We start from the raw sequence: 21,030 nt of genomic DNA, 5'->3' as shown, positions 1-21,030 counted from the left end.
TTCAGAACAAAATGATCTTATTTATCATCCCACTTTTCTCCCCGACGGTATCTTGCAATAAATTACTCATGAAATTTTAAATAAGGCATAAAAGATTATTGGGTTCAATTCAATTATCACATGTTTCCAGGACCACAGACAGAAGCCACCATTGGACATTCATACAATCCAGTGGTCCCGTGGAATATTCTGTTTCCAGACATAACATCATAGAACTGGAAGGGATCACAAGGGCCATCTAGTACAACTCACTGCCATGTAGGAATGAAGTACTCCTGAAAGATGCCCACACAAGCTGTTTAAAGACATCCAAAGGAGGAGAATCAACCACCCTCCAAACCCTCCTAGTGTTTAGATGGAATATCTTTTCTTCCAATTTGAATACACAGGTTCATGTTCTAGTCTCTAGAGCAGCAGAAAACAAGCTTGTTCAATCTACTGCATGGCATCTCTTCAGTTATTTCAAGCCCCTAAACAACAGGCCAATAATGCAACTTCCTGGCGCTTTGGGTGCATGGCATTCAACCACTGGACACCCCCAAACCGGCTGGAGGTTGCTCTGTGGCTGGCTCAAAAGGAAGCCACTCCTGCTCAGGACTACTATTCAGAATCTGAACATTACACATCTGTTGATGCAGCCCAGAATTTCAGGGAACTGCATTGGCTTATTTGGCTGCTGCATCATAGTGTAGAGCAGTGATGGTGAACCTTTTAGGGGCCGAGTGCCCAAACTGCAACCCAAAACGCACTTATTTATTGCAAAGTGCCATGTTCCTCTGGCTTGCTAGTAACAAACTCTGGCAAATTCTGTGCTGAGGCGATTTCACATGTGGCCACATAGAGGGCTCTGAGTGCTACCTCTGGCACGCGTGCCATAGGTTCGCCATCACTGGTGTAGAGTCATGTTGCCCTTCTAACCCTAGATCCTTTTCACATGTACTGTTTTCTAGCAGGATGTCACACATCCTGTATTTGAGCATTTCATTGTTCCTGCCTAGATAAGATTAGATTTATCCCTGTTGAAATTCTTTTTTAAAAAATTATGGTCCAGCTCTCCAATCCATCAAGATCATGATGATTTCTTATCCTGTACTCTGGTGTATTAGCTATCCATTTCCCTGTCTTCGGTGTCATCTGGAAGTGTGAAAAACAAACATAATGCTCTTCAGAGAGCTCCGTAGAAAGTACAGTGAAGGGCCTCATTACTTAGACCTTAGTAATGGCCCTAACATTGGCAATAGTGTCCTTGTACCTTGAATCTCTTGGACTATGGTGCATTTCTTACAATGGCAGATCATAGCTGGGCTAGACCTCACAGCCTGATTCCCTTCCCAAATCCAGAATGTTTCTAACATTGGTCTTTATGTGAAAAAGACTGTAAGTCTAAGCAGTAAGGTAGTCTGAATTCTACAATCAGGCATAAAAGACACGAAGATCTCAAACTGCTCCATCTGCATCTGAGCTACAGAATATAATGCATTAGCCTACCATTCCTAGGGCTGTTCACCAGTCTTGCCCTAAACCCTTCTACACTTTCAGCTTAGTGTCAATGTTAGGAAAAACTACCTTGGGATATATATTACACATACCACATGGGGGTGTGGAGAAGTACTTCAAAAGAGAGATCAAGACAAGTAAATATTAGAACAACTACACTCATTCATACTACCATTAAAAACCATGTTTGCATGGCAGATTGTGATTAAACATGAAAGCTTTTTTTCTAGTTTGGTTTCTTAGCTTCACTGTTGTGGAGACCTGTTTCACTAAAAGGTAAAACAAACAAACAAATCCAGGATATGAAACTTTAAAAACCCAGATAACACCCAATGAAATTCACAGGAAAAATGGAATAACAACACACAACATTTTTAAAAAGAGGCTGGAAAGCATCCATTTGTTACACAACAACTGATGCAACATTTATATAGGCTGGGTATCCCTTATCTGGAATTCCAAAATCCAAAACACTCCAAAATCCAAAACTGTCCACATGGGTGACTGAGATAGTGACACCTTTGCTTTCTGATGGCTCAGTGTACACAGACTTTGTTTCATGCACAAATGTATTAAAAATATTGTGTTCAAAATTACCTTCAGGATATGTGTATAAGGAATATAGGCAGCATAAATAAATGTTGTGTTTAGACTTGAACCCCATCTCCAAGGTATTTCATTATTTATATACAATTATAACAAAATCTGAAAAAATCCAAAATCCAAAACACTTGTGATCCCAAGCACTTTGGACAAGGGAGACTTCAACCTGTACTTTCGGGGAGAGGCTTCTGTTCTGATACTTCTGTTGAATCACTTCTGCATTGCCCATTCTAGCAAGGTGTGCGATCCTCTTTCATTTACTCAATTTTACAAAAATTCCCAGGACGAACGGCTGATTACTAGACATTACTGCTTGAGGATGTAGACTCACAGATAACTGAGAACATGGCTTGGTTCTGTACAGCCGTCATTGCGACACGCAGACAAATTACTAAGGGCCAGAATTACTGTTAAAAGTTGGAAATGGGATGCTAGAAGATAGGTCCCTCCATCCTGGTGTGAGGTGCTACCTGTCTATCTTCACATTTGTGTTTTAACTGATTTTATGTAGAATCATAGAATCATAGAATCGTAGAGTTGGAAGAGACCACTGGGGCCATCCAGTCCAACCCCCTGCCATGCAGGAAATCCAAATCAAAGCATCCCTGACAAATGGCCATCCAGCCTCTGTTTAAAGACCTCCAAGGAAGGAGACTCTATCACCTTCCGAGGAAGTGCATTCCACTGTCGAACAGCCCTTACTGTCAGGAAGTTCCTCCTAATGTTCAGGTTGAATCTCTTTTCCTGTAGCTTGCATCCATTGTTCCGGGTCCTGTGCTCTGGAGCAGCAGAGAACAAGCTTGCTCCCTCCTCAATATGACATCCTTTCAAATATTTAAACAGGGCTATCATATCACCTCTTAACCTTCTTTTCTCCAGGCTAAACATCCCCAGCTCCCTAAGTCGTTCCTCATAGGGCATGGTTTCCAGACCCTTCACCATTTTTGTTGCCCTCCTTTGGACACGCTCCAGTAGATGTACTAATATATTTGTAAGTTTGCTTTTACTGGTTAATTTTAATATATTTTTGAGATACTTTGGTCAAAGTTTGTAAATAAAATTGATCTTGATCTTGATCTACTTCTGGGGAGAGGTGTTCAATCTAGTAGTGTAATTTCTGGTAGTAGGAGGAAAACCCCAGTGCGTTTAATGGCTTTTCTGAAGAACCAGGACGGAGTTTACTGACTAATAACAAACAAAATATTTGTGGTAAGTAAACACACAGACAGCCCAGTGTAATAACAGCAGAATGAATTGTTTATGACTGAAGTAGACTTAATGTTGCAGTGCTGGCTTTTCCTTCAAATTTCCCATCATTTCCCTTCAGCTTCTCCCAACTGCATTCATTCGCTGACGAAACAATTCCTTCTCCCCTGTATTTTCCCCAGTCTCCCTGGTAACCAGCCTGAATCATTCCCATTCAATCTACTTCCTACCTCCTGACCTCTCCCACATAGGTATTCAAGATAGTCAACAATGGGGATAACGCATAAGATAAAGTCTGTTAAAAATGCCACTAAATCAAAACTGCATAGATGTTTCACTGTTACGAAGTTGAAAAACAAATTAGACCTTCATCCTTACCTAAGGCAACATACTGTTTTTGTAAAGACACCGTTTAAAATGAGCAACTGCCTAGAAAATAGAACGCCAGCCAAGTCTGTTGAAAACAAAACAGAAAATGTGAAGTCGTGGCTGGCATCCATAGGTCTTTGTGGGTTTTTCGGGCTATGTGGCCATGTTCGAGAAGAGTTTATTCCTGACGGTTTGCCAGCCACAGATGCTGGTGAAACATCAGGAATAAACTCTTCTAGAACCTGGCCACATAGCCCTCAAAACAGAAAATATCTCTCAAACTGCTATAGGTCACTGCACAACCTTTAAACAAGCCATTTCATATCCATTATACCTCTTGAAGATTGCACAGGGGAGGGGAGAACTGGCCATCCTCAAACCACACTTGTTAAGTTTCAGACCATTAAAGTCACTTTATGAAAATAAACCACAGAGGCGATTGCAGTCTCTCTCTGTCTCTCTCAGACACTCAAACATCCATTTTTGTTACAATGATGGAGTAGAATTCCTCTATGTAATTTCAAAATAAATGCAACCTTCTGAAGTATGCAAGAATCAAGGAACTGCCCTATCCCCTGACAGGTCACAGCATGAGATTAGGAGGCTCTGTAGGCTTCTCTGTAAAACGGTTTATGGTTGTGTTTGTGTTTTTAACGCTGCCTAAAAAATAATAAATAATAAAGTATGGTAAGAAAACAGCATGTCTTGGACAGCATCACTTTGAGACTACAAATCAGAGGTGCAAATACAAACAATTCCACTCAAAATATAAATACAGAAGTTAAAAATTAAAATAACAATACCAATGGTCAAGGCTACGAACAAACGTTTCTATTCAATAGAGAAATTCAAAGCTTGCTTGAAGAAATGTGATTTCAGGCAGTGGTAAAACAGCAGTATAATGACATATTGCCATTAGTCCACACTCATCCCATATCACTGGCTTCATTTCATAGAACTGGACAGGCACACATGCCTTCAGCACTTCTTCAAGATCCACATCAGAATGTGGCAGTAATAGTACTAGTTGCAATAGCTTATGTATTTAAATTGTTTATTTTACAAAAGTGAAACACTGTTCTGTATGAGTAAGCTTGGCTGTCAGGTTATGTCATGAGTGAGGAAGCCACAGATATTTGGAATTGCATCTGGGGGGAAATTCAGCGTCTGTATACTGTATATACTCATGTATAATTCTAGAAATTTTAGTCAAAAAATTGACCCCAAAACCCTGAGTCGACTTATCCATGGGTCAATGTAAGTACTGTACTTTAATTCTTATTTAAAAAGGAATCATGCCCTGGTGAAAAGCAAGAGCATAATCTGTCTTGGGATCATTGACCCCCCTCTAGTCTCTCATCCGTCCAGCCTTTAGGATGAGCACAAAGAGTTGTATCTGCTGGAGTTTTGTAAGTTGTTTGGCATTGCTTTCCCTGCATCATCCTTTAGATAGATCCTTTGTTGCATGCCCATAAGTTTTACCCTTGACTTATCCACAGGTTATATAAAAATCCATAATTTGGGTCCCAAAACCTGCCCTCGACTTATATATGAGGTCGACTTATAGTTGAGTATATACGGTATGTTGGCTTCTCCCAAAGTCCAAATGAACCTATTTGAAAGCTAACTGCAACAATCTAAATGAAGACATATTCCAACGTCCAGAAAAAACAATAGGTAGTAAAGGACACCTATCTTCTTCTGCCATCCACCAGACACTCACCCGTTGTGCCATTGTGCAAATGCATAGTTTTCTCTGCCCCTTTCCTCTCTGAATACAGTGAATTACTCAGCAACATAAAGGATAGGCAAGATTCCGCCCGCCCCCCCCTTTTTTTAGCAATTAGCGAAGTGTGGAAATACAGGAAACTGGGCAAGGGAGGTCCAATTAATTATATTATCTTAATTATATTATCTTTGCTAGTTGAAGCTAGCAGGGATTCCAGACTAAAAACAAGGGAGAGCATGTAGGCTAAGCTTGACTTCCTTACTGTTTGATCCCTTAAGTCAGAGCAAATACTGCCAAATCTAAGTCTCAAACTGTTATATTAAACTGAGCGAGATTACATAGCAATAGTAAATAAATATAAATAAAAGAAAGTGAAGAAAATACTTACACAGGGCCGGGTTGTTTTGTTTATTTCCTTTTCTTTGAAGAAGTTTCTAGCAGAGACTAACAATTGGAAGAAGTATGGTAATGGGTCCCCTGAGTACAGAAGAAAGTCCTGCTGAGCTTACTCCTGTGTCAGTGTGCACAGCACTGCAATCTCAGTTTGTAGACCAACTAAAAGTTAGCAACTTGTAACTTTGTAAGAAAAAAAAAAACAACTAAACAGCCAGGGAGCATTCTGAAGACCCTAATTGAAATGAACAGCCCTACATGTCAAAAATCCAATTTCATCACAAATCATCATTTAAAAAAACAAAACAAACTTTAAAGATTTTTCCAACCTTTGTGGGGAGCGATCCCATGTCAAACTAAATGATACTCTAAAATGGTGGCCAGAATCATGCAGCATTATAGATGTTATTGGGCTACAACTCCTAGCATGCTTTACCATTGGCTAATCTGGCTAAGGCAGCTAGGAGCTCAAATCCAACAACATCTGAAGGACGATGTCCTAAGTCTTCCTTCTTTCTTGACTGCTTTAGAATGAGCCCAGAGGACCCAATGGAGATTAGAACTCTACCATGGGAGTTAGGAACTTTTAATCCTTTGTCCCCCAGTCTGTTTCCCCTCTTGACTCAAGGGAGTCCCTACCAGGTTTTTATTGCAAAATGGTTTATTGCTCACAAAAGGGGATCCTCATTTGTCACCTCTATAATGCCTATGTTTCAATTCTGTGGCCACTAAGTCGTTCCTATTAGTTTACACAGATCCATGGATCAATGGACTGCACCTGTTCCATTTTTCTTACCCAGACTTTTTTTTGTACCAAGTATGCCACTCCACCCATCTTTTTATTATCTGCAAGGAATTTTAATAATAGGAACACTCAGCTTCCTTTTACCACATTTTCCCATTCTTTTGCATTTAAGCAAAGTCTGAACATATGCAACTGAATTGTTTCAATGCACAATATTCCTCTCCACAGGTATTCATCTGCCCCAGGGATGGGCAACTATGGGCCAGTACAGATGGGTGCATTGTGGCGTCCTGGGACCAAAACTAGGGCTAGATAGGGCTGGGCGTCCAGACGTACCCAGCCCTACTAATACTACATGTGCGCACGCCCGACCATGCCTCTCCACAGAAGGGGAATCACAGGCTCCATTTGGAGAGCACATCTGTGCAGCTGCTTGCAGATGCTGCTGCAGAGATGAGCAGCAAAGAGGGGCAGTGTTTCGCCACCCATGTGTACAGCCCATGGGAGGTTAAGGGACCACATTAGCCCTCTAAGAGTCCTTGTAGAGTTGTACCTGCTCCAATAACAACAACAACAACAAAAAATCAAAACATTTTTCCTCAGATGCCTTTAGGGGTCATTTTTTTTAAGTTTTGCAAAATTGTTTTTGATCTTTGGTGGGCCCAAGAGACAACCAAATGTGGTAGAAATGTCCTTCAACCCTGCTAGGGTGCATATGGGGACATCCTAGAGACAACTTTTCTACAATTATTTTTTCCAAAAACCTATCTTTGACTCATGATTGGCCTGGGGACCACAAAAAGGCCCTGGGGGCCACATGCAATCCATAGGCCATACTTTACCCACTCTTGCTCTACCCCAATATATTAATATTTCAATATATCTAGGCCCTCTCCCCTTTTAAAAGGGGTTGAGATGATATAATATTTGGTCTTGAAATTTAAATCTGTGTACAGTGGTACCCCGGGATACGAATTGATCGCGTTACGAAATTTCCGGGGTACGAAAAAGTTAGATTGGAAAAAACTGTTCCGGGTAACGAAAGATTTTTCGGGTTACGAAATTCATTTCGGCGCGAAATTTAAATGCGAAGCGCGGCTAGCAGCTTTCCAGCGCTAACGGAAAGCCTTTTCGGGTTGCGAAATGTATCGGGTTACGAACGGCGCCGCGGAACGAATTAATTTCGTAACCCGAGGTAGCACTGTACATGGTACCACCAATTCTTTCAACAATCTGCCCCTGGAAGGAGGTAGGGGAGAAAATGGAGAGAAGTTGGTTGTGAGAGGGAAACCTGAAGAATCCTAGCATTGTCATCCACATATATGCACATTCTGTGCTCTGTGTGTTTGTGTATCTGCGTTATGTTCCTTCAAGTTGCCTGTTGATTAATGGTAACCCCATGAATTTCACGGGGTTTCCTTAGGCAAAGAGATGGTTTTGCCAGTTCCCTTCTCTGAAATAGCTTACAGCTGTTGGCATTCATTGATAGTCCCTTTCCAGGTACTGTTGGGGTAGACCCTGCTTAGCTTCCAAGATCAGCATCATTTCTCAGCATCCTTTTATCATGAGAGGCATTTTTAAAAAGAGTACCTACAAGCACAGAAATGGATGAAAGCCCTACTTCTGAGTAAACACGTTAATTTATTCTGACTTTTTCTAGCCAGTTGCTAGCCAATTTCAAACTAACCATTTAATTTTTCTGTCCATCAAAACCAAGCTGGAAAACTGCTAAGTTCACTTACATCCTCAATACATCTGCTCCTTCAAAATCATGTTAAAGCAGCTTATTCGATTCAGGTCTGTTTCTTCAAAGGGAAAAAGGAAGGTATCAGTTAAAAATGGCAAGCAGTGTGTCACTGTTGCTGCCTGTTGCTTAAGAAACAAAACAAATCCACAGCTCGGCATGTTTTGTAAGTGTTCCCATTCAACCAAGTTGCATTTCATTTTTTAAATAATTAAATTGATATAGCGTGAGTAACAGAACTGCAACCTTACAGCCACATCCTACACACATTTACTCAACGGTAACTGCTTCATAACCTTCAGAGAAAGAATTTACTTTTCAAGACAGTAAATGGCTCCAGTGCCAGAAACACACAAGTATTAATCCTTTCTACTCTTCTGCCTTTCACAGCTATTTGATACTCTTGAGCTGTTAAGAAAGTTTCAGGACTCTTCATCATTTTCCAACATTGGTGCTGAAGTTTCACATTCTACCGGACACATTGGTTTCTGCTCTATCCCAACTAAAGCTTCACCTGCTGTGGGTCTACTCATGCATATGCAGGGAAACAAGAATGACTTCGGTATTGATAGTGTTGCAAAGGTCACATAACATGATTTTGAGTTTGTTTTGAAGGCTTGGAGGTTAGATGTTTTCAATGCTGAATTCAGTATTTTTGCTGCTGTTCAGAACATGACGGATGCACTCAGGAATAAGCACCACTGAATTACTCCTAGACAACCTTCACAGACATGTGCTGCAAGTGAAATCACATTTGTGAGCCCCACCTACTTTGCCTTTAATCTCACCTGCTTCACCTCGGCCACAGCCACCATAGGAATGCACATTAGGACCTTTACCATGTTAGAATTCAGTCTTTGGGCTGAGAAAGATTCCTCAATCCAGAGACTGAGAATGGAGTGGCATTACCAATGTTTGATCCATTTCCTCAGAGATGACAACTCCCACTCTGCCTCAAGTGAACATTATCCTGCCCAGATCTGCTGAAAAACTGCATTTTTGTCTTCCCTTCCTTACTGGGTTTTTAATTTTAAAAAAGAGATGGGTTAGCAACAGAAAAATATGGCTTGATTACAAATAATTATTTTATTTTAACCCTTCATAACATTCCTATGATCATACAAAGTAACTGCACAATAAAAGTATACCTGACTTACACAAAGGTATCCTTATTTTGATTTGTAAAGTTTCAGAATATGCAACTGTCAGGTGCTATAATCTGTATGACAAAATCTGATGCACAGATGTACCACAACAAACAAAGAAAGGCTGCAACAATGAGTGAACTTTCTTGGCAATATCCCACTGATATCGGTGATAGTTATTTGAGAACAGATATGTTTAGGATCATACAAGATGCTGGGCTTCCTTGGAAATTTATCTAGGAGTACTTAAGGAGAAAAGGCAAGCTGCCCCTGAAAGACAAATGACGAACATATGTAAGATGCATGTATAAGATGGCTTTTATATGTAGAGTTTAGAACATACTTTAAGTTGCACTCTCACTTCATACAGGCCAAAGACTCTGTAATTTGATGTTTCTAGAACATGACCCATAATCTTCTTCAGTTCACAGTTCACAGAAACACAGTTTGGAAAGCAATTTCAAAGTCTCCTGTAACCCTTAGTCAACTCAAGCCCTTTGTCTTTTTTAAAACAATTCTACTATTAACCTATCCATGCCCCTCAGAACTGGATTCACCCTCCCAGAACAGCTATGTTGGTGCACCCTGTCTATCTCCCTTCTAATCCACTCCTCCAAAGCCTCTTCCTTCATAAAGTTTACATCTATGCCCCTAGTACTTTGTCCTACCTAAAACCAAACAGAAGTATGGGTAGCTGAACGTGTTCATATGCCACACCTTGATTTTTACATTAAAAATTGCTGTGAGGCACTTACAATCATGCCACGCTGTAAAGCAGTATTTATTTTAATGACACTATATAAACAACTGGGGCAAAGTCGTGCATAACAGGGGATTTACAAGAGATATACTAGATATATCTACAGCGCTATATAAATAAAGCATCATAATAATAATAATAATAATAGAACTTGAATTTTACTTATTGGAAGTGATGGAGGACACAATGAAAGGAAATACTGAAGAATTCATCATCGGTAAGGACTATGTTTGCTCAGAAATGGAAAGAAGCTATTATTCCAACACAAGATGACTGGGTGGTGAAGACATATGAACTTGATGAAATGGACAAACTGACAATGGTCCAAAACACATTGCAGGAACAATCCAGTTCTAGACTGATATAACTGCCCTGGCTCAGTGCTAGGTAATTCTGGGAATTGTAGTTTTGTGAGACATTTAGCCTTCTCTGTCAGAGAGCTCTGGTGACACAATAAACAATTCCTAGGATTCCCTAGCACTGAACCATGGCAGTTAAAGCAGTCTCAAATGGATTTATTTCTGCAGTATGTTTTGGACCAATGTTAATCAAGAAAAGGTCTTTGGTTAACATTAAGAAGGACTGCGATACACTTATCAATGTTTTGAGACTATGATGGGGAAACATATCAATTTTGGCTTTTATAAGATAAAATTAGATCATATAAAGATTATAGTATGTGTTCATAGTAAAGGTGTACTTGGATGTGGGATTTAGGAAGTTTTATTTAGTTTGAGTTGAAGGTTTTTAGTTGTGGGAGTCATGCATGTAGCATTATTTTGTATATATGCTCTATGTTGGGGGTTATGTTACAGTACTTTTTGTGTTCATGTATTTATTGTTATTTATTTTATGCATCCAAATTTGTGTGTTTCAACATTTTTTTATATAAAAGATATATTTTTTTACAAAAGGCTTTGTGTCTGCCTCATAGCTATGCTGAATGCTGTCACTTTAACAAGGATATCAACTGTTCCAAGGACAGTAGACTTAGCTGCTATTTTTACCAAAGCCTCAGTACAACTGTCAGCTTGTAAGACCCGCACAACAGCAACAGCTTAAACACTTTTTCTGTGCTTGTCCATGGTCACTGTCCCTCCCTTGGCATAACTTCACCATCAATCCACTATTATAGATCTTCCCAACACTGCTTGATCCTCCAGCAGGTTGCTACTAGACAGAAGGTGTTAAGATTGTCTCCCTAGTGGATTAGCTTTAAAAAACTTGCCCAAATTCTTGGGTTGTTATAACTAACAAATGGGAGGACCATTTGCCCTGCACAGCCTCTGAAAAAGTTAAAAGCATTCTCTTCTCTTCCTCCGTCTTTCATTCTGGGAGGGAAGCAAAATGTTGTTGTGTGCCTTCAAGTCAGTTCCAACGTATGACAATCCTAAGGCGGTTTTCTTGGAAAGATTCTTCAGAGAGGGTTTGCCATTGCCATCCTCTGAGGCTGAAAGAGTGTGACTTGCCCATGATCACCCAATTGGTTTTCATGGCTCAGAAGGGATTAAACTCCTGTTCTCCAGGGTCATAGTCCAACACTCAAATCACTACAGCATGCTGGCTATCATGCAAAATAGTACACTTTAATTATTAATGGAAATACCAAAACATCATTCTAATACAAAGACAGCAAGAGCAAATTGCCCTAAACAGCTCCTTTTGAAACTCAGAGGCACTTATTCCACAAGAACAATCCAGTTACATAGTGCAAACAGGCCAGCCACCCAAAAAACATTCAGCTTACTTGAGGAGAAAGAAAAAGCATTAGCAACATTTCATTCAAGGCAAAATTACACTGGACACATGTTTCTAAGATGAATGTCTCCTGCACGTACTTCTGAAAATTTCCACAGACCCACTGCTTGCTGCAAACACCCGTATCAACATTTTTTGCAATGGCTACAAATACCCACTGACAACACATTCAGAAGCCATCCACAAGGATCTCAGGTTGCACATGCCAGTCACCCTAACTAACTGAGCAGTGTAAGGTTTCCATCCCCACCCCCATGTGGTGCGATGGTATCAGCATACTGTTGCACTATTTTTACACTGAAGTTCTTAGCTAAAGCCTCTGCCAGAAACCTCAAGTACAATCCTCTCTGCATTAGACAGCAGTCACTGTTCCATCTATCTCCAAACACAAAGAGTTTTGAACTATTCTTTCCCAGAACAGTATGCATATTCTTTTCTTTTAGAAAGAAGGAAATTTAGTTTTATGAATTCCCTTCTACCACAGGCCATAGAAAGAAAATGTTCTTTATTACCAAACTCATTACTAAGGCTGGAATCCTATGGATACCTCTCTAGGAATAAATTCCACTGAATTCAGAGATTAACTTCAGTAAACATGCATCGGATAAGACTGCTCCAATCCTAATTTTTCAGCACAGGTTTTCCAATTGCCAACATATCAGTATAAAGAAACACATATACTGAAAATACAGTGTTGAATACAGATTCCTTTGATCCTACATTCCTTATATTCATTCCACAAATTTAGAGATACAATAAACACTTGGGATTATTTTCTACAGATCATGCCATCTTTTGACAGAGGAAAACAGATACACGAACTTTGTGCAAAGTGAATAAGCTTGTCCCACTTGCTATTGCCTTACTTTGGTTTTAGTAAAGGAAGGCCTCAGCAAATGGGACAAGCTTAGTTCACAGCAAATTTAGGAAATATCACAGAGGATAAAACAAAAGCAAGGAGGCAAGAGTTATAATAGCATAAATATAGTGAGGTAATTGTGAACTGTACAGATAACTAAAGTGCTATTTAAATGAACGGTAGGTACACAGGAGTGAAGACAGGAATAAGGAATATCAACAATTTATGTCACGGTACATACCACCCCTTTGGGGCGACCAGCACCCGTCCCTTTTAGGTCTGGGTTGGGGGCAGGTAAGCCTCACTGGCAGCCCTGCAGCCCCAATCCGGAGTTCTTCCGGACCAAGGAGAAGTGGCAAAATGCTGCTTTTCCGTGGTACAGAAAAGGGGTGTCCTTGGGGCTTCATGCCCCTGGACACCCCGAGAGCCACAGGCATGGAAGAAAGGGGCTGCCTGGCACCTTTCTCCCTAGTGTCGTTCCCGCAGCCGTTTGATGGCTGCAGGAATGAGGCACGCACCCAGAAGGAGCTCCATTTTGGAGCTCCTTCTCGTGCTGCAGCCAGGCCACCATAAGCGGCCTGGGGTGGTGCAGAGACATCACACACGTGCCGCACCGTTTGGACGCGGCGCGTACATGACATAATCATGGTGACCCCCATGCAGATGGGAGGCCGCCATGATTACGACACTGCCACATACTAGGGTTGCAGGGCGTGCAGACGTTCTGCCCCTGGGCAACCCTAGTACATGGCCAGGCCGGCGCAAAGCACTGATCTGAATCGTGCCTAAGATATGCAGATGACACCATACTACTAGCATACTAGAAAACATCATAGATTTGGAACAATTACTAAGGAGGGTCAAGGAAGAAAGTGCAAAGGTAGGCAGAAAAGGAAACATGGAAGATCTATGAGGACAATGAGGAAATCAAAATAGTGAAAGAGTTCCTGTACCATTGATCAAACATTGATGAGAATGGAGACTGCAGTCAAGAAATAAGAAGAGGAGCCATGAAAGAACTAGAAAAGATCCGAATGAGTAAGGATATAAAAGATAAAGGTAGGCCCTTGACATAAATGTCTAGGTGCAACCGACTGTAGGGGGTGGTGCTCATTTCCTTTACTAAGCCTAAAAGCCAGTATTGTTTGAGGACTACTCCAACTGCCAACTTTCCAATCTTACAGTCATCAGAATTGCATTTTAACCACTAAGCCACCGCATCCCTAGCAACTAAGCATTACAGTTAGAATCGTACAAGCCAGTGTATTCCCCAATACCATGTGCAGAAGTAAAAGCTGGACAGCAAAGAAAGTGGATAAGAAGAAAAATCAATGAATTTAAGATGTGATACCAGAGAAGAGTGCTGATACCATGTACAGCCAAAAAGCAAACAAGTGGATCCCTGAGCAGATCAAGCATGAACACTCCCTGGAAGCCAAAATGACCAAATAGAGGCTGTCATACTTTGGCTACATCATGAGAAAGCATGACTAATTAGAAAAAACAATACTGCTAGGAAAGGCAGAGGGCAGTAAAAAGAGAGGACGGCTGAACACTAGATGGATGGACTCAATCAAAGAGGTCATGGCATGGATTTGCAGGACCTGAGCTGAGCAGTGGAGGACAGGGGATTCTGGAGATGTCTCATCCACAGAGTTGTCACGAGTCAGAATCGACTCAAGGGGAGGTAACAACAAACAACAAGAAACACAGTATGGAGATGATACTACAACCCCCAGAATATTAAAAGAGACAAATTGCATTGCTACAGTATATAAACATTCAAATAGTGGTGTATCGTGGACATTTATATAAAGAACAAGACACTACAATGTAATGAACATGTCAAAAGAGAGCCACATGTATGTACAAAGAGCCCTGCACCAATGTTCAAAGACATTGAACATCCCTTGACAGTGAACACACGGTCTACCTAATTTGTACCTATCATGTTAATAGCAATGTCTTGTTAGGTTTGAGGAACCTGCAGCCACCCACATTTTAACTCCAATTCCCATTAGTCCTAGAGATCTGGCCAATGGTAAAGTACATTGTTCATCAACATCTGGGGATTCAGATGTTTCCCACTCTGTTTTATATTGTAACCTTCACTATATGCAGTTCTGAGCATGTTTCTCTCTTATGGTGAGTTACATGTCGTAATATCCAGTGCTTTCATAAAGAGACATAAAGTTGTGGAGCATCATTTTACTATTATTGGGCATCAGACATTGTGGGTTTACTTTCATTTATCTATACAACATAAATGACAAAAGGCAGCTCCTGGAAACAGGCTACGACACACATATGTTGATCTGCACTTGGCACTTACACAAAGTATCTGGGTTACAACACGGCAAAACAAAGGATGAGGATCTTCACTACGTCCCACTTATGAATTTTCTGGAACATTAACTTCATTATAGTTTGCAGCTTGGCACACTGCACATTGTTTCTGTGGTTCACATACTTTCAGAAATTTCAAGAACAACAAAGAAAGCAAGTGCCAGTGCACCAGTCAGTCAGATAACAAGAGACCAAAATAAGTAACTGCTGGCACATGGGAAGTCACATTTGTTGTGTGCCTTCAAGTCTAGTTTATTGCAACCATAAAGTAAGCCTACCATGAGGTTTTCCTGCCAAGATTTGTTTAGAAGGGGTTTGCCCTGGCCTTTCTCTGAAGCTAAGAAAGTATGGATTGACCAAGGCCACTCAATGGGTTTCCATGGCTGAGCAGGGATTCGAACTCTAATCTCCAGAGTCCTTATCCAACACTCCAACTATGGATAAATGCAACCTCAAAAAAGCAAAACTACTCCAAGAGTTTACCTAGTCCAACATTCTTTTCCTCACAGCTGTCAACCAGGGAACCCCCAAATCAAAATACAACATTACTGATTTAGATTTCCTGCATGGCCCTTGCAGTCTCTTCCAACTCTATGATTCTAACCCTTTCTGTGTCCTTCATCCAGTCCCATCCCTCTGAATTTCAATTCAGAACTAGACTGCCACTGAGTCTGGAAGTTAGCCATCATGACTAAGACCCCTTAATAGACCTAATCTGTATGGGCTGAATCCAGATAGTCATGGGCCTGTTACAGACTGCCAAAATAAAGCTGCTTCGGGTCTCTTTTGAGGTATTCTGTTTAAATGATGCATGCACCCGAAGAATCCGGAAGCTGCACCAAAGCTGCACTCCAGTGCTTAGGAATGGAGTGTGGCTTTGGTGCGACCTCTGGACCGTTAGGACCCATGCATCATTTAAATAGCATTCCTCCAAAGAGACCCGAAGCAGCTTTATTTTGGCAGTCTGTAACAGGCCATGTTTTTTTCTCATTGGTATCAATGCCCCAAGTTAAACTCCATCTAAATGACACAGCACTGCTTTCAGTGAGGCTATAGCCTTTGTTTTAAGTCTGGATCCAGCCCCATGAAACATGTTGCCTAATCTTCTTTCACAGCCATCTAAGTCAACAGCCATTAACACATTTTTGCAGGAATGGAATTTGTTACATTAATTATGGAGTGCATTCTTTCATCTAGTGTAACAATTTCCAAGAAGGCAACCTAGGACTCTCTCTACACACACACACAGACACACACTTATTTGGCAACTGAATTCTAGTAAAGTGAGGCTGAAAAACTTTCCTTAATTCAAACAAACATGCAGAAGTTTGCAAACATTGAAATTGTGTGTGTGTGGTGTTTCTTTAACTTCACTGTTATGTTTTTAAATGATTTTACACTTTTAAAAAAACGAATCATGTTTTATTAAGACGGCTTGTTTAGTGATGGTTTAACTTTTCTATCATCAACTTTTTTGCCTTGTCATAAGCCACCTTGAGCCCATGTCATAAAAGAATAGAATACTTAACAAACCAAAACACAAACCTCTAATAGGAGAAATAATCCAGTTTGACACCACTTTAATGGCCATGGCTCAATGCTACAAAATTATGGGGTCTACAGTTTTGTGAGAGATTCAGCCTTCTCTGTCAGAGAGCTCTGGTGCCACAACAGACTACAATTCCCAGGATTCCTGAGCAATGAGCCAGGACAGTTAAAGCAGTCTCAAACTGCATTTCTGCAGTGCGGATGCTGCCTTATATTCACCAAGTTGCCAACAACTTAGACTATAAATTCCTAGAATGGAGGGGGAATGAGGGAGGAGGTCAAGCCCTTTCCTGACTTCTCTGCAGAGCACCATGCATGCAGCCATGGCACCATGAGGGGCAAACTTACAGTGGTCCCCAAACTGTGCCCTTAAGAAATGTTGGACTTCAGCTCCCAGAAGCCTCAGCCATGTTGGCCAATAGTCTGGGATTCTGGGAGCTGAAGTCCAAATTCCCTTAAAGAGCACAGTTTGGGGACCACTGTTTTAAGTGATTAAAAAAAAAGTTGATACAGAATGGGCGAACGGGGGAAGTCAGTTGCAAATAGGTATATTTGAAAAAAACTGAATTCGGTGACTATATGGAATGCTAAAAATAACCTTATCTGGGGTAGCTGTGTTGGCCATGTAGTAAGTCCAACAACATCCAAACAATGGATGTGTAGTGGAGTCTCCTTCCCTGGAGGTCTTCAAACAGAGGCTGGATGGCCATCTGTCAGGGATGCTTTGATTTGGATTTCCTGCATGGCAGAATGGGGTTAGACTGGATGGCCCTAGTGGTCTCTTCCAACTCTACGATTCTATGATTCTATGAATGATACCTTTCTGCTCTCTGAAGATGCCAGCCACAGATGCTGGCAAAATGCTAGGAACAAACTCTTCTAGAACATGGCCAAATAACCCGAAAAAACCTGCCAAAAAGCCCCAACCTAATGACAGCTTTATTGAGCTAACCAAAATGCACAATGACACGTTGCAAGCTTTCGAAGTCACACTGGCTTCTTTATCAGAAGGGGGGGAAAAGGAAGATGTTAGTTCCTGCATTTTCTGTTTCTGGTCCTAGGAGTTTATCATGCTGGGGCTAGGCGAAATGTCAGGAATAAACTCTTCCAGAATGCAGCCATATAGCCCAACCCCCCCCCCCCCATGGATTCTGGCCACGAAAGCCTTCGACTTCACAAATTCTATTCTATTTATTATTATTATTATTATTATTATTATTATTTCCCAGGATATTCATGGGATTAAACTCCCAATCTCATTCAGATGATGGGGGACGCTATTGTTTTGTCTATAATATTTTGTAAAAATAAAATAAATTATAAAATTATAAAATAAAATAAATTTTAAATAATAATAAAAATACTAAAATAAAATATTAAATAATAATCATAGAATCACAGAATCACAGAGTTGGAAGAGACCCCAAGGGCCATCCAGTTCAACCCTCCTGCCATGCAGGAACTCCCAATCAAAACATCCCAGACAGATGTCCATCCAGCCTCTGTTTAAAGACCTCCAAGGAAGGAGATGATGATAATAATAATAATAATAATAATAATATAAAACATTAAATTATAATAATAACAATTAAAAAAGAATAAAATAAAAAGTAAACTATTATTATTATTATAAAAGAATAAAATAAAATAAAAAATCAATAATAATAATTATAATTATAAAACAACAAAATAATAAAATAAAATAAAACATTAAATTATAATAATAAAAATAACAAAAGAATAAAATAAAAAGTAAACTATTATTATTATTATAAAAGAATAAAATAAAATAAAAAATCAATAATAATAATTATAATTATAAAACAACAAAATAATAAAATAAAATAAAACATTAAATTATAATAATAAAAATAACAAAAGAATAAAATAAAAAGTAAACTATTATTATTATTATAAAAGATTAACATAAAATAAAAAAATCAATAATAATAATTTATAATTATAAAACAACAAAATAATAAAATAAAATATTAAATTATAATAATAATAACAAAAGAATAAAATAAAAAGTAAACTATTATTATTATTATTATATAAGAATAACATAAAATAAAAAGTCAATAATAATAATTATAATTATAAAACAACAAAATAATAATAATAAAATAAAACATGGACTAATGATAACAATTATAAAATTACAAAATAATAATAAAATAAAACCCTGAATAATGATGATAATAATGATAACATTATAAAATAAAATGATCAAAATAATCAAATAAAATCAAATAAAAATTATAATAATAAAATAATAAAATAAAAACATTAAATAATAATTATAATTATTATAATTATAAAATAATTAAACAAAAAATTCAACAGCAACACTAAAATAAAGGATAGCAATCCTAATGATCATAGTACTGACTGCAGGTGCTCTTAAGAGGGTGGGAGGATAGAAGAGGTGCTCCTGAGGGGGGGGGTCTCTAAGGGAGAGATACTCTGCTGAAGGGATGCTGGCCCACCTAACCCCTCGGACCCCCCCCTCCCCCGAGGTACCTTTTGTGGGGCCTTGAGGAGGCGGTGGACCCCGGGCAGCTGGGTGGCCAAGGGCAGGTCCTGGCGGAAGGTGTAGAGCGGGGGCCTGCTGGGCTCGGGGAAGTTGGTGCTGTTGAAGGGGTCGGTGTCGTCCAGGAACTGCACCCGGCAGACCAGCGCCGTGGCGGTGGTCGGAGGGGGGGCTGGGATGGTGGTGGTGGTGGTGGCCATGGCGAAGCATCCAGGCAGCCGGGCCTGGACCAGAGGGGAGGAAGAAGGGAGAGCAAGCCAAGGCTCTGGCGCCGCGTGGCCCCAGGGACCAGATCCAAGGACCCTGCGGAGTGCAGCCTTCCTCCCTCAAAGGAGGAGGAGGAGGACGGGGCTGTCCGGCCCAAGCCCCTCACACTGGGGAAGGCCCCGAGGATGGTGGGGCGGCCATGCTCCTCCAAGCAGGCTCACCCCGGCTTTGGAAGAAGGAGAAAGAGAAGCAGCAGCAGCAGCAGGAGGAGGAGGAGCGGTCACTGCTGGGAATGCAGCCCCGGTCCTCTCGGCGGCGATGCCAGGAAAGGCTGGCCCGCCGCGCCCCCTAGTGGACAGACACGGCACAGCCCTGCTACTGCTGCTGCTGCTGCTGCTGCTGCTGCTGCTCTGGCCACCCTCTGCAGGCCTTTGGCAGAGCATCCCCAGCAGCAGCATCTCTAAGGGAGCGCAGAGGGACACACGACACACTGGGACTAAATGGAGTGTAGTGTAGCACAAAAGCTAGCCCCAAAGGGAAACTGAGCCCCAGAAACAGGACAAATGTCAGGCGGAATGTAGATCCAAATGAAGGCCAAATTTAGCCCCCAAATGTAGGGAGAAATTTAGCCCCAAATGTAGGACAAATGTAGGGCTAAATTTAGCCCCAAATGTAGGATAAATGTAGGGAGAAATTTAGCCCCAAATGTAGGACAAATGTAGGGCTAAATTTAGCCCCAAATGTAGGATAAAATGTAGGATAAATGTAGGGAGAAATCTAGCCCCAAATGTAGGACAAATGTAGGGCTAAATTTAGCCCCAAATGTAGGATAAATGTAGGGAGAAATTTAGCCCCAAATGTAGGACAAATGTAGGGCTAAATTTAGCCCCAAATGTAGGATAAAATGTAGGATAAATGTAGGGAGAAATTTAGCCCCAAATGTAGGATAAAATGTAGGATAAATGTAGGGAAAAATTTAGCCCCAAATGTAGGATAAAATGTAGGATAAATGTAGGGAGAAATTTAGCCCCAAATGTAGGATAAAATGTAGGATAAATGTAGGGAGAAATTTAGCCCCAAATGTAGGACAAATGTAGGGCTAAATTTAGCCCCAAATGTAGGATAAAATGTAGGATAAATGTAGGGAGAAATTTAGCCCCAAATGTAGGACAAATGTAGGGCTAAATTTAGCCCCAAATGTAGGATAAAATGTAGGATAAATGTAGGGAGAAATTTAGCCCCAAATGTAGGACAAATGTAGGGCTAAATTTAGCCCCAAATGTAGGATAAAATGTAGGATAAATATAGGGAGAAATTTAGCCCCAAATGTAGGATAAAATGTAGGATAAATGTAGGGAGAAATCTAGCCCCAAATGTAGGACAAATGTAGGGCTAAATTTAGCCCCAAATGTAGGATAAAATGTAGGATAAATGTAGGGAGAAATTTAGCCCCAAATGTAGGATAAAATGTAGGATAAATGTAGGGAAAAATTTAGCCCCAAATGTAGGATAAAATGTAGGATAAATGTAGGGAGAAATTTAGCCCCAAATGTAGGACAAAATGTAGGCCAAATGAGGGGCGAGATTT

General features: G+C 40.3%; 1 protein-coding gene across 7 annotated transcripts in view; it reads right to left on the bottom strand.

Moving 5' to 3' along the window:
- FHOD3 (formin homology 2 domain containing 3) overlaps positions 1–19,669 on the bottom strand; it is a 309,726-nt gene extending 290,057 nt beyond the window's left edge. For all 7 annotated transcript variants that reach the window (XM_089532343.1, XM_089532344.1, XM_089532349.1 and 4 more), the window contains exon 1: positions 19,226–19,669. In XM_089532343.1, the coding sequence (XP_089388469.1) occupies positions 19,226–19,435 (210 nt within the window). In that variant the 5' untranslated portion in view covers positions 19,436–19,669. The remainder of the gene's footprint in view (positions 1–19,225) is intronic.
- Between the last annotated feature and the right edge of the window lie 1,361 nt (positions 19,670–21,030).

Source organism: Sceloporus occidentalis, unplaced genomic scaffold (assembly GCF_023333645.1).
Source record: "Sceloporus occidentalis isolate IW3139 unplaced genomic scaffold, rSceOcc1.0.p SCAF_7, whole genome shotgun sequence".
NCBI lineage: Eukaryota > Metazoa > Chordata > Lepidosauria > Squamata > Phrynosomatidae > Sceloporus > Sceloporus occidentalis.
Note: the sequence above shows the minus strand (reverse complement) of the source record. Positions and strands in the feature narration are given on the sequence as shown.